At 47.3% G+C, this 14,182-nt stretch overlaps 4 protein-coding genes across 4 annotated transcripts; 1 reads left to right on the top strand and 3 right to left on the bottom strand.

The window, feature by feature from the left end:
• Nucleotides 1-3,281: 3,281 nt before the first annotated feature.
• On the bottom strand, nucleotides 3,282-4,713 carry FPOAC1_010466 (uncharacterized protein; the record flags this gene model as incomplete). Its single annotated transcript, XM_044854857.1, has 2 exons — nucleotides 3,282-4,521; nucleotides 4,574-4,713. The coding sequence occupies 2 exons, from the start codon at nucleotides 4,711-4,713 to the stop codon at nucleotides 3,282-3,284; spliced, it is 1,380 nt and encodes a 459-aa protein (XP_044702170.1).
• Nucleotides 4,714-5,999: 1,286 nt separating this feature from the next.
• On the top strand, nucleotides 6,000-7,662 carry FPOAC1_010465 (uncharacterized protein; the record flags this gene model as incomplete). The annotated part of the gene is made up of 4 exons (XM_044854856.1): nucleotides 6,000-6,014; nucleotides 6,094-6,181; nucleotides 6,239-7,480; nucleotides 7,535-7,662. The coding sequence occupies 4 exons, from the start codon at nucleotides 6,000-6,002 to the stop codon at nucleotides 7,660-7,662; spliced, it is 1,473 nt and encodes a 490-aa protein (XP_044702169.1).
• Nucleotides 7,663-10,023: 2,361 nt separating this feature from the next.
• Nucleotides 10,024-10,608, bottom strand: FPOAC1_010464 (uncharacterized protein; the record flags this gene model as incomplete). The annotated part of the gene is made up of 4 exons (XM_044854855.1): nucleotides 10,024-10,096; nucleotides 10,161-10,263; nucleotides 10,369-10,474; nucleotides 10,549-10,608. The coding sequence occupies 4 exons, from the start codon at nucleotides 10,606-10,608 to the stop codon at nucleotides 10,024-10,026; spliced, it is 342 nt and encodes a 113-aa protein (XP_044702168.1).
• A 606-nt stretch (nucleotides 10,609-11,214) lies between these two features.
• Nucleotides 11,215-12,309, bottom strand: FPOAC1_010463 (uncharacterized protein; the record flags this gene model as incomplete). The annotated part of the gene is made up of 1 exon (XM_044854854.1): nucleotides 11,215-12,309. One exon carries the CDS (start codon nucleotides 12,307-12,309, stop codon nucleotides 11,215-11,217), a length of 1,095 nt encoding a protein of 364 aa, XP_044702167.1.
• Between the last annotated feature and the right edge of the window lie 1,873 nt (nucleotides 12,310-14,182).

Here is a 14,182-nt window from a genome sequence, read left to right as displayed (position 1 = left end):
TTCCCGTCACAAGGAGATGCGCCAGGTACAGTAGCGCGGGGCCGGTTTCGAGTTGCGACTGGCGGAGCTGAAGGAATCCCGGGACCTCGAGTGACGGGAGGCCCGTAGATCCCAGCAAAATGTGTCGGGAGCTTGGGATTGGGACGCGGCGACACAAGAGCGACGTATGACGGGATTCGAAGGGTCGGTGGTAATTGGAATTGATGGTCTAAGTTGAGCGGATCGAAGTGGTTTTACGGCCCACGGACAGGTGAAGGTAGATCAAGGCTAGGCTCAGTAGCTGGAGGTTTTGGAAGCGAATGGTTCCATCCAGGACCCTTGTGAGTGGATGCGCAACTCGGCGTAGTGTAGCGTAGCGCAGCACAGTGACTGGACGTTGGCCAATGCAATTGGTAAGAATCAGCTTTCCAGAAGCAACTCTTGCAGGCAGGAAGGGGTTCGGATTGATTGATGGTGTCAGACTTGGCGGATTTCTGTGCTTTTACTTTGCTTCTTCCCTCTCTTTGAGATTTTGATACAGAAGCGGATATGCTGGGTATATAGTGAAGTAAGAAACAGCACCGTTATGGTAGAATTGGTCGAAACAAGATCGTCTTGCTGGTTGAAACAAGTCAAGTTCGAGTAAGTGAGAGACAGGAGGAATAAAGTCAGGTACAGTGGAAGGAATCCAAAGACACGCGGGGAGCACCTATAAACTAGCGCCTTGCCAGGACTAGTCCCGTTAGCGGAACCGCAGGATTGGATTCACCTTGTCTTTGAAACCTGTCCTGTAAGTGAGCCAAGGCTGAATGGAGGAGATACAATTATTGGAGACAAATTAACGTGATACTAATATAATTTATCCTGGAATGCTATCGATTTGAAGCCACGGCATGGGATTGTCTTCAATATAGATAGTAGACACCATGAACCATTGAGCTGAGAGCTTGCAGGCTGCCCGATCTCTAGGGAGCTGGGAATAGCGCTAATAAACTATGCAAGGTCACACTGCACCAACCCTGGACCCGTTAGAAGCTTGTAGTTGTTGATGTTGCTGCAAGCCCAGCTGGAATAAGTTGGTTGGTGCGGGAGATCCATTGGCTACAGAGATGACGAGACATGGTTTCGCTTTGTTTCTTTCAAAGCGGGAGAAGGGAAGGGTCGAGACTTCGGCTTCTTCAGGATGCAATGCTCTGTACCTTGTCATGCGCTTGAATGCGGTTGGCTGTCGATCCCGACAAAGTGATACAGTAGTGCTAGTGAGATAGTAGACAGGCGTCTTTCAAGGATCATCTCAAGCTCTCTCTTTCCAAAGCGGAGCGGAGCGGGGCGGAGAGTATAACATCACCAAGTCATTGGTCTTGAGAGGATTCTGAGACAATTCTCGAATCGTAAGATGTCAACCAAATCCTTGCGTCAAAAGAAAAGCCGATTTGTCTTGGCTCCAGATCAGCCGAGCCCACTATGTTTTTGGTATAAACGAATGACTGCATGTTTTAAACCTGGGGCAAATGCTACATGGAACAGACAGACAAGGGTCTAGCTATCTGGGCTACCGAGTCAGTCAACTTCGACACCAGTCAACACTATATTCGCTATCTGTTTATATAGTCATATACCTTGCAAGCATACATATATATATATATATATCACTGATAATATCAATAAGCATAGACACCAAAGTGACCGCCTACAATGCTCTACCCAACTTGTATTCGTACGATGCTGTACATATCTCAACTCACAGACCACCAACGCCTCACTTTACTTAGGAAATGCATGCAGAGCGACAAGGAAAGCTTTACAGACCATATCCTGGTATTTGTGGGGTCAAGCACTAATCAAACATTGAGCACGGTACTCATTCGATATGCAAGATCTCATAGACTCATTATGGGTAAGATGCTATACTATTGCTTATGTGCTCATTGTGCGTCTGATTGCTGCTCAAGCTCTAGGACGAATCGGACAAATTGGGTAATTATACCTACCAACACATCTGGGTCTTAAACCCACGTCCTTAGCCTTGTTGTCTCTTCAGTTTTCCAGTGTGGTCATGGGGTTTGGTTTGTCGGTTCCGAGCAGGGGCATCGGCAGTTCTGGATCGTCACCTCCATGCAGAGTATGTCGTCTATCAACGGCACGAAACACGCCGACACATACTCCGAATTATAACAAACAGATAATCTCTTCGGCAATCCGAGTGTCATCATCTCGGACCCGACAATGACTCCTCGCTCCTAACGACTGTCAATGGCTCGCATAACTCTTCAGCTGCACATCCACCACATCTTACCTCGTGGCTGTTACTCAAACACCAACCGCTTCTCTTACAAATTCCTTTCCAAGACGTGGTAAAAGCTTCGCAGCCAATGGAACGAGCCTGACACCCTAGCAAAGGAGCTGACGTCCGGGGATGTGGAAAAGGAATCTGAATCTAGAGATTGCATCTTGCGTGCGGTATATGCAGCACCAGCCTCTTAACCAACATCTGGTTGGTGCTCTCACTCAGCCGATCAAATCCGGCAGGAATACTCCCTCTCTGCATTGTCCTTGGCATGTACACACATTGCTTTTGCCGTGTATCCGCCAAACTAAGGCTTTCAGCAAATGCAAGTCTCTATCTTTTTACTTGCTATCGCAAGCCACGGCACGTATCCCAGTCTATGTATCCCTGGTTCAGTGAAACGGTGCAATAACACACCTTGTTCATCAGAATCGGAGTATGTCTTTTACTGACCTAGCGGCTGACCTCAGTAGTTTTGATGGCACTCGATCGTGTTGTAGTGTGACAGGCTGATAGATAGTCGGTGATTAGAATGTTCGCTCGTGATATTGCAACATTTCGATAACCAAGAGCGCTGCCGAGAGAAGCGCGGTGCATCAAATGTGGCTTGGATTTATGCCAAATCTGTTTCATCGTGCAGGTCGTTGTATATCGATGGGTCGGGCGTTCAAGCCCCATTTGTTGTAAACTTTTAACAGAGGTCCCTACTGATTAGTCAAGCTTCACATGAGTTATAAGATATAAGAAAAGTCATGAAGTAAATGGTAATTCTTTTTATCATTCCTCATATCCTCAAAGTACTTATTGTGTAGATCCAGTCCGTCTCAGATGACGCCTGTTTCACCGGGTATACTACCAGCTAAACAATATCGGTATCCCACTCCTTTTCCTTTCCCCAAGGCGTTCCGAGTAACAAGCCTTGTGTGTATAAAACAGTAAAACAGCAATGCAACGCTAGTGACAAATTTGATGCTTAACCCTCCATTCTTTTTCGAAAACCAAGTGCATAATCTTTTTACATAGCACCAATAACCTTGTCAAAGGCACCGACGAGGGCGGGGATGTGCTCCTCGTTGAAGATGAGCATGGGTCGGAGACGAACAGTGTTCTTGCCGCAGGTACCGATGTTGACTCCGATGTGGCGCATAGAGCGGACGAGGCCAGCGGGATCCTTGGTGTCGAAGGCGATAAAAGTACCTTGGTCCTTTCCTCGGAGGTTCTGGATGTGCTCGGGATACTTAGTAGCGAGGTTCTCAAGCTCGGCATACAGCTTGCCACCGACGCGAGCAGTCTGCTCAACCAGCTTCTTGTCAAGGATCTCCTGGATGACAGCCTTGCACATGATGACACGGGCTGGGTCACCAATCCAGGTGTTGAACTGACGGTAGGCCTTGTCAGGGATAAGCATCTCGTTTCCGAAGAAGTAGCCAGCAGTCTGGGCCTTCTTGGAGAAGGTGACCATGTCAGGAGGAGAGCTCAGGTTCCAGTGGTCGTGGCCCCAGAAGGAACCGGTGGCACCGAAACCGGTCTGGACCTCATCGGCGATGAGGACACAGCTGTGCTTCTTAGTGATGTCACGGAGACCCTGGAAGAAAGAAGGAGAAGCGTGGTTGTCACCACCCTCGGACTGAATAGGCTCAACGATAAGACCGGCAACGGGGCAGTGCCATGTGGTCATGATACGCTCGACCTCCTCGAGGCATCGCTTCTCCTCAGCAGCGTTCTCCTCGGTGTGATCCTTGAGAGGGTACTTGAGAGCAGGGAAAGGAGCTTGGGGCCAGTTGAAGCTGGGGATGTCGAGCTTGTGGACGGCCTTTGATCGGGTGGTGGAGAGAGAGCCGAAACCACGGCCGTGGAAAGAGTTCTTGAAGCTCATGATGGCGAGCTCAGGGGAGCCAGGCTTGGAGTTCTCCATGCAGGAGTTGATCTCCTCCTCGTTCCAGTCAGCATCACCACGCTTACGGCGGCTGTAGAGCATGAAGGCAGCCTTGTAGGCCAGCTCGTTGGCCTCGGATCCGGACTGAGCAGTGAAAATGTAGCTGAGACCCTTGGGAGCGACCTTCATGAGACCATTGCGGAGGATGTCGACCCACTGGTCGGAGGGGAAGTTGCCAATGGCGGGTCGGTTGACGAGAGCGGAGATCATCTCGGGGGACTTGGCAGCCTCGATGAGGGTGTTGTTGTTGTAGCCAACGGGGATGGAGGCGATCTGAGCGTAGACATCGAGGTACTTGTTACCGTCAACATCGACGATGCTGCAAATGGTTAATTCTGTACTCTCCGAAGATGTGTTGCTAAGGCACTTACTAGTTGTCGTGAGACTTGTCGTAGTCAACAACAAAGTGAACGGCACGGGCATCGAAGATAGCATCAAGACGCTTGGAGCTGGCCTTGGAGACGGGGCCAGGGATCTCCGTGCGAACGGCGTTCTCGACGAAAGAAGGCATCGTGAATGTAGTAAAAGATTAAGTATTTGTTTCCTCTGGGTATCTCAAAGTGTGTATATGAGGAAAGAGATATAAGATGACCTGAAGAGATTCGAGGTTGGATAGAAGCTGGGGGAGGGAGCTATTATAGGTAGCAAGCAGCTGGAGCTTTCGGAAGCCGGTGGCACTAAAAATGTCGGCCATTGTTTAAAAATGTTGATGGATGGCATCGATATGCTTCTCCCTCCCTGCCGATCGCCAATTGTTTGCGGCTCATGGAGACTTCGTGGGGCCGGAGTCGAGAGACCGGCCGGCTCAGAGCCGGAGCAACGTCTCACGGGACCTATTATAAGGCTCGGACGCCACCTCAGAGACCCAGCAATTAGTGTGGATTTAGCGAGGAAGACGTGTACATTGGTTGTTGGCAAAAGTATCGATACGATAGAGTATTACACTGTCCAACTGTTGTTTCTTGTTCTGTTGAACTGTAAATTTATTGATTATACTGGTGATAGGAATGGTTTTCAAATTGTTCCTCTTGATGTCCTTGTGATCGGGATGGAAGTTCACTTGTTGAGCTTAACCACCTTTACCCCACTATCCACAAATCCCCAGACCTCCCTCTCATACTTCCTCTCATACTAGTAGGTACATACCTCCTACGGAATGATGAAATGAGTATCGTTACATGTTCCACTCAATCCTTGACTAATGCCCCATGTGAGCCCGTGTTTCTACTGTCTGTACGTTATCAATTGAGGCGCCAGAAGCTTCCTATTTTTTACTCATGCCTCTATTTTCGTGGGGTTTAGCTTATCGGCTCCCATCCTCCCCCGCCGGTTCCCACCGTCGGTTCCGAGACATCCACCAAAGTTTCCTCCCCACCTCCATTTTCTCCGCTGTAACCTTTTCCCCTCATAAACGCCCTCTAGTCCATCATACACGCCCCCACCGGCCCGGCTCCTAAAATGTTCACGGGACCGGGTCATGGAGATCAGATCCAATAGAGATGTCTGCAATTCAGCGTCACCATCACTGCTACTGTAGCACTAACCACGGCAGTTACTAACTCGGCCAAATTCTTATCATAATTTGTCACCATTGTGCAAGACCATCACCGGAAGCGACGTGGGGAACCGAAAGAATTGTCAGCAAGAATACCAAGAGCTTTTCATAGATAGCACATATATGAAAGAATACTATCTCCTCTATCATAGGTAAGTTGTCTACCACATCCAAGGTCTTGGTCTGTCACATACACAATCCTGTTATCGCAGCCACAAAGCAACAGCGAACCGACAAGCATCATGGCCTCTCCAAAGGTGTGTGGCAACCATATCATGCAGCTCATCTGCACCCTAATATTCGACATCAAATCACTAACATCTTATCTTCCCACAGCTTAGCGACCCTTCGCTCATCAAGAACGCATGCTACGTCAATGGGCAATGGGTAGCTGCAAAGTCCGGCAAGGACTTTTCTGTCGAGAGTCAGCAGTCCTGAATATCGATATACTTGCAGATATACTGACTTATTTCCTCTATAGACCCTGCAACCCTTGAAAAGCTTGGAAGCTGCCCCGAGTTTGACGCAAATGATACCGAAGCCGCTATCATCGCCGCCGATACCGCATACAAAACATACCGCAAGACACCTGCGCGACAGCGAGCCCGATACCTCCGCCGCTGGTATGATCTCATGATGGAAAATGCCGACGACATTGCGCGACTCATCACTCTTGAGAACGGCAAAGTTTGGTCAGATGCAAAGACAGAGGCTGTCTACGCTGCGAACTTCTTTGAATGGTTCTCAGAGGAGGCTCCTCGAATTTATGGCGAGACTATCGAGGCATCAAACCCACCATGCCGTCTATCAACAATTAAGCAACCTGTGGGTGTTTGTGGTCTCATTGCGCCATGGAACTTCCCCGCCGCCATGATTACCCGTAAAGCTGGACCTGCGCTGGCTGCTGGCTGCACCGTTGTTATTAAAGCTCCTGCTGAAGCCCCTCTGACAGCTCTTGCACTCGCTGAACTAGCACACCGCGCTGGCATTCCTGCCGGCGTTGTTAACATCATTACTGCGCTGGACAACACTGCTGAGGTTGGTAAAGTCTTGACGACCCATCCCAAGGTCAAGAAGGTTTCCTTTACCGGCTCAACTGGCGTCGGTCGACTCCTCATGAACCAGTCTTCCTCAACAGTCAAGAAGCTGTCTTTTGAGCTAGGCGGAAATGCTCCATTTATTGTATTTGAGGATGCGGATTTGGAAAAGGCTGTCAAGGGTATTATCGCCTCCAAGTTCCGAAACTCTGGTCAGACCTGCGTTTGCGCCAATCGCATCTTTGTGCATCGCAGTATCTATGACAAGTTTGTCCAGATGGTCCTCGACGTAGTCAAGACCTTCGTTGTTGGAGACGGTTTCGGCGAGAAGACAACTCACGGTCCTCTTATCCATGGCCGCGCAGTATCCAAGACTGCTGAGCATGTTGAGGATGCTATTTCTAAGGGAGCCAAGCTTATCCACGGTGGCGAGCGTCTACCGGATCTTGGACCCAACTTTTTTGGCATGACGATGCTAACCGACATGACGACTGACATGAAGATCTTCAGCGAAGAGACTTTTGGTCCAGTGGCCGCTTTCTTTGCATTTGACACCGAGGAGGAGGTTATCGAGCTGGCAAATGACAGTGAAGTTGGTCTAGGAGGTTACTTCTACAGTGAGAACGTGAACCGATGTTATCGAGTGGCCGAGGCTTTGGAAGTTGGTATGATTGGTGTTAACTGCGGTAAGTCTTTCTCATCAAAAGTTCTTCATGGCTTTACTAATATGATGAATTCAGGTGTGCTCAGCGATCCTGCCGCACCTTTCGGTGGCATCAAGCAGAGTGGATTCGGAAGAGAAGGAAGCAAGTACGGCATTGATGAGTTTACAGTTACCAAGATGGTCATGACAAACATTGATCCATAAAAGTTGAGTTGTTAAAAGAAGAAAAGTACGGTTGGCAAAAGGTGGAGGCAGAATACCCTGATGATAGTTATTTACAGAGGAATGAGCCTCTATGAAAGAATAGACAAATTTGTTGATTTACTATGGCGTGCGTGGAAGCAGACTGCGCGTCGATTCAGGAACCTGTACAGCCGTCTGCTACTACCCTCTAAGAGCGGGTTCTTCTTAATTGAATATGGAATGAATGGGTGTGCTGTCAAGGCTTTGCAGTAAGGGGTTCAAGTTAGACAGCTGCAGTGCCTCAATACCAAGGACTGCCAGAGCTATAGGTTATCGCAGCGAAGAGAAATCTTCATATGTGTTTTGCTAGAATGGTTCAAATCAGGGGATATGAGACGAAAGATTTGACGAGGTTCAGTCTAGAGTTGGTATACTCGTATAGATAGATCATCAAAGGACATTGCAAGTCGAAACAGACTGTGGCACAGTTCATTCTACAATCTGAAATTTTTCACTGGTTCTATAAATATGTTATAAGCTTGCTGCGATTTAATGCCATATCTGCTATGCATTCAAAACCTCAATGGCCTTGTTGAGGCAACGAAGCTATCGCCACAGCCTAGTCCACGCTTCTACCCCCGGCCCGTGGTGTTTCTGGACGCACAGCAAAGTCCCGCTCCGCTGCAGGGCAAGCAGGGGGACTCTTTCAGATCTTTGATCGAGAGTTCGCAGGCGGTAATTAAACGGACAAAGATGTTGAATTGAGCCGGAGGCGTTTGTTCTACAGAGTTCGAAGCTTCAAGTGCCCGGTCCGGTCCGGCCTTGAACTATCAAAAAGAAGGGTATGTTTAAGAAACGTCAGAATGTGGGGGAAGAATAGAAGAGACGTTGACCGGGAACAATTGCCGGTCCCACAGACGATCTGAGTGCATCTACGTTATCAATGAATTACATAGACTGTAATGGAGTATTCTCTAGTCAACATTTATCTTTAGCTTTATCTATGGAAACCACAGACTATTGACCAAAAAATGATTACCAAAAAGGTCAATCATGGATAGAACGGCCTAGCCGCCGGAGCCGATAAACTGACACCAAAATCGGGAGCCGGAATATGTAAAGTATTTGCCCATAACTGCTTAGCCGATCTCGGGGTACGTATTCTATACTTGGCCGTCATGATTGCCTCCGCTCCGATGACAACTCCGGTTCAAAATCTGAGACCGTCCGTCCGTTATTGCCCGGAACAAGTCTCATTATTTCAGCTCCGTGGCAGGAAGGCCGGTGGCATTCAATTTCCATTGTAGCCCGGCCGGTCACCGGGTTTCAGAAATACGCATGAGACATATTTGTTACTGTTCCTCGATTATGGAGAGCTCTTGTTATGACCATCAAACAAAATACTTGAGCCAAGCGAGGTTAACCGAATAACCACGAAGGAGAGGACTGGGAACAGCAGTGGTACATCTAGGTAGATGATCGAAACAATAATTCGTTCGAATGCGACGGATGAACCACTGGGCGATCTATCTCTTAAATTTATATATGGTGCTGTTATTGAAATCAGGGGTTCGCTTCTAGGCACAAAGATCTGTCACTTGCTATGTCCTCGATCACTTAAGAAAAGTCATATGAAGCTGCGTATTCTGATTAGAGGTATCTTCATCAAGCTATTTTGAAAGAGGAGTTAAATGAAATCTTGAGGATAATGCGACGGGTATAAGAAAGGTTGGTCCATAATAATAATGGCAACAGGCTTGGGGGGTACTGGTGATATCTGGCGCGGTGCAGATGTCGTCCGTGACAGATATACGAGCGAATATAGGTACCTAGATAAATTTATTGTCATTTCCAAGGCCAACTGACAACTGAGTATTCAGTCACAAATTTCTTAGGTTGTATTAAAGGAAAGCTGCTGAGCAACACTTTGGTATATCTGGTTACTTCGTGGACTTTACTTACTTCAACTCTTTGCTGTAGGATGGGAGGATGGCGTTGGGACTTTGAACTTATATGCACAACCAAAGTGACAAATCTGAGGCTGTTGAACGTACGCAGGCTTCTGTTCTGTCTTGCCGGCTTTCCAGTTATGTCAAATTGCCATACTGTTGAAAGCCATCTTGATTTCTTCTATATTGGCAAGGACATCTCTTTGTCAAATGACTACCATGGTCAAGTCGACAGATCGACATCGCCAGCTGTTCAGGCACCCAAAGTTCTAAGGGGCAACGATCCAAAGTATAAAAGCATTCAGTCATCATCCTGGTTCATGTGCCAGCATCACACAATACTCTCGGTCATGCCATTCACAGTAACCTCTTCTGTCACCATGCTTGGAACGGTATGTCCTCAGATACAATAGTAAATTCGTTCCTTTGTCCACTACTTAGACTCGTTGGCCAAAATGTTTTCCACCCTCTTGACCTTTTCCTCAGCAGTCTGCTTCTTATCCGTTCTGTAAACTCATCGTCAGTAAAACATTGTAACAGTATATCTTTGTATGAGATGGTTGAACTTACCGACTACCAACTCTCATGGAAGACTGGATTCTCACCACGCCGCGTTTGTGCACAGCAGCATGAGCCTTTCCTACAGCCGCCATAACCTCATCCCAAGAGCCCTCTGTGATGAATGTCAGTCGTTGCTGCTGTTATCTACAAAGCCCATCATGCGAGAACATCATGCGAGAACAACATGCTGGTTAAGAAATGGAACAAAATGACGCACCGACTGTGGTACCGGCAGAGTGAAGAGTATACTTCAATCCACTTGCCTTGAGGACCTTTTGCACCTCTGCGATATCCTCTGCAACGGAAACGGTTCCTGTTCCGAGCTGTTACATGTTAGTATCCGTCGATTCGCGAGTATCATGATCCAAGGAGGCCTGGATAGACTGAGTATACTCACAGGAAGAAGGCAAAAGTCGACGTAACACGACTCTGGTGTAGCAAGGCTTTGGTAATCCATGATTAAAGGTCTTGAAAGATGTTTATGAAGAATGAGAAATTGTGTCGAGGGTGGAAGAGTGAGCTGATGCTGTTGTTTAAGAATATGGGTCTGGAGTTGGGGGAACTAAAACTCGCTGCCAATTGGCTGGAGAGACGTCACATAAGCCAAAGACAACAACTTCATGATGCTTAAATTACTAGCATTATTTACTGATAACCATGTATCTTGTTAGTCATTATCATTCACTATGGATCATTATTGGAACTTGATATTGCTTTGCAGGGCGGCTTCTTTATGCCTTTTCATTTAATAAGAGGTGACAGTATATCATATCATCCATCTATATGAGCCTTCTTTTCCAATTCTATGCTCGTATGTATGTGTAGCCCCCGAGTTCATACATCTATCAATGTAAACAGAATTCCATGCTTGTTTTGAGAGCAATTTATCAAAATCCAAGCTTGCTAGCCCCCAAAACGCCTCGCTATATGCCCAGTGACCGAACCGGATTAAACGGCAGGGTCGGATCGAACCTGTGTAAAGGAATGGTGGTATTTGTGAAAGAATAAAGACAAAAGGGATGTTTGAATGCTGGATGGCATTCTGAGATTGTTGCTTGTGTGTTTACACCAGGAGTACAGCAGCAGCAACAAAGGCTGTCAAGGCAACCATGCCAACTTGTCTATCATTGGTGCTGCCTAGAGACTCATCTGAAGAGACCTCCTCACGACCGGTAGCATCAGAGATACCGTTCATCTTGTCTGTCGCAGCAAGGACCTGGCCCTTCTCGAAGAAATCGACAAGGACAAAGTTGGGGGCAGCACCCCACTCCTGCCGGCACTCCTGGAGATGCTTGCCCAACTCGCCGTCTGTGGTAGTACCGTCGCTGTTCACGGTGTCGATGTTCTCGGTATCAGGGACGAAAAGGTCGCTGTTGGTGGCAAGGCTTTGGTACTTGAAGTGGTTGACCAGACTCATCATGCCATTGGACAGGGCTGAAGCGCCATCGCTGATCTTGGAGGGACGGTCAACGGTGCAGTTGAAACCGTTTAGTTCCGGGACCTCAAAGGCAGTCTCGAAGACGTAGTCGAACTCGGGCATCAAGTAGGGGTACTGGGTCGAAGCATCGATGTTGGTAACAAAGGTAACCAGGCGCGTCTTAGCATCAATCATAGACTTGAGAGTTGGCCACTCGGTAGTAGCGTTCTGGCTGGATGGCGCATAAGCCAGTTCAGCAATGCCGGAACCGTTGATGGCCTTGCCAAACTCGTCGGCACTGGCACTGTCAGAGTTGACTAGCAGAATGGTAACGACCTCGTTGGTGTTTGCCTCCATCCAAGCATTAATCTTGCTCAACCAATTCTCAAGCGTTCCAGCGTCGAGAATATCACACGAGGTGTGACACAGGTGAAGAGCGTTGTTTTCCTTGTGGACTTGAGCTTGAAGAAGACGAAGACCAGCGTCGAGGGCATCTGTGGCGTTGAAGTTTTGGTTTCCTGCAGCTGAGAGGCCGTCCTTGCCGTCTCTTAGAAAGGAACTTCCGTGAGCACCGAGGTGGGTGATGTTGTTGTAGTTGCGGTCGCAAAGATCGGGAGAGTTGTTGCATGCTGTCGAACTTGAACCAGAGCCTGATCCTGAGTTTGATTGTGGGAGAGCGTAGACAGCTGAAGTGGCAGCGAGGACTCCAGCCACTATGGAGCGAAGTGAAGAGTGAAGCATCTTGATATTTCTTTTCTTTTCTTTTAGTTAATAGAAGAACTTGTCTATGTGAGAAAAAGATAAAAGATAAAAAGTAATAAAAAAAAAGTGAAATGATATTCTATAGAAACAATAGAAAAGAGAACAAAGAGGATGAAAGCATTCAAGTATAGATGGATGGGAAGTACGTAAGTCTAAAGGGGACCAGCCCGCGGGCAGGATGGACTCCATAAGACCCCCTGTACTTTTAGAAGCTGACGTCGCCCCCCGGTCCAATTTTTTGGTGGTTGGTCCCCTGGAGGCTCGAAATGATCTTCAAACGAAGCGAAAAAGCCAAGTCGAGAAAGAAGAGATGCTGCGCCCCTTGAAACGTCAGCAGTGGAGATATCCCATTGGTCACCAGCGCTTCAAAACATCAACGAGACAGCCCAGACTGTAGGCTAGTCAATAGCCTCAGGTAGACTAAGAAAAGATTATTTGGCTTTTCTATTATGCAGTGCAACCATGTCGTAAACAGAGTGTTTTAGGTACAGTTTGAGATTCAACTCTTTCTCTTTCACTTTCTCTTTATCTTTATCTTCCGATAATCCACGTCATGCGGCTGGAGCATTAAGAGATCGACAACTCCAACCATCTATTTTCCACTCTTTACGGTGCCACCCATAAACAATAAGCATCATGTTACGGATACTTCCCAACTGCCAAGAAAATAGTAGACAAAATGCGGGAGCCGAGACCGTGTCTCTCGTCTCGTCTAGCATGCCACATTCCGGGGTGTTTACGTTGCGCAGAAAAGAAAAAAACGCCTTACCGTTAATGACAAATTGACATGAATCTCGTTTGTTTACTCAATCTCATATCCTTGAAGACTTGAAATTAAAAGCATTTTACTCATCATCAACTCAACACATAGTATAGTCACTATACTCTCAAACTTTTATCCAACCTCTTTTGTTTCAAGACTACCAACTAACAATCTCTGCATAACGATCATCTCTGCATATGACAACATGTCTTGGTGGTGGTGGCGGCGGGAGGCTGAGCATAAAAACGTTGGTGGTATCCACTTCTATTTTTATCAATTTTTATGTCCGCTCCCGCTTCCCGTCACGAAGCGGCTCAAAAAAAATAACCACCTCATACTTAAATAGCCATCGAATCAATCGATATTGTCAACACGAGGTTTTCACATGAACTCGCCACAAGGTATTTGATTTTTAAGCCGCTGACCTCGGCCAAAGAGTAAAATTACTAGTAACAGCGTTGAGCAGTGCACTATCTATCAAAAGGCATAGTCAAATAGCATTATTTACAACAGTAGAACATTAACATGCACATTCATAAAGACTCATAACTTCGGGGTATACTATAATTCTTATTTTCTCTATGATAATTAGCATAGCCAGGCTTCATCCGATCTACTCCATACCACTGTTGTCACTCTTCAAATTCCCATGTACATCGGATCGCCAAGCTAACAGGGTTCTTCCCCATCCATCATGTGCATTACTCAGGGTCACCGTATTCCTCCTTCTTTTCCGACGAGGCCGCAGCTTCAATATCCTTCAGCTGCTTCTTTCCTTCCTCTGTAGTAGCATCGATAATTTGCTCCTCCAAACTCAGAATGTTGGCCTATAAAATATCGTTAGTCATGTGTCGCAACTCTATTTTAAAGTGCTTGAAGCTTACCTCGCCAAAGAGACCCACGAGCTCCTCAGCCTCGTCAATCGGCATCTCGCCCAGCACCTTGTTCACCTCGTCTAGGTTACCCGTCTCCAGAGCCTTGCGCATTTCAGGAGAGAAATGCTCGAAGATCTCGCGTGCTTCCTGCTCTTCGGGATCCTCGCTGTCAGCTGCAGGGACCTTGATGTTGATGACCGTGCCAGGCTCCACG

This window comes from Fusarium poae, chromosome 4 (assembly GCF_019609905.1).
Source record: "Fusarium poae strain DAOMC 252244 chromosome 4, whole genome shotgun sequence".
NCBI lineage: Eukaryota > Fungi > Ascomycota > Sordariomycetes > Hypocreales > Nectriaceae > Fusarium > Fusarium poae.
This window is presented reverse-complemented; position numbering and strand designations above follow the sequence as displayed.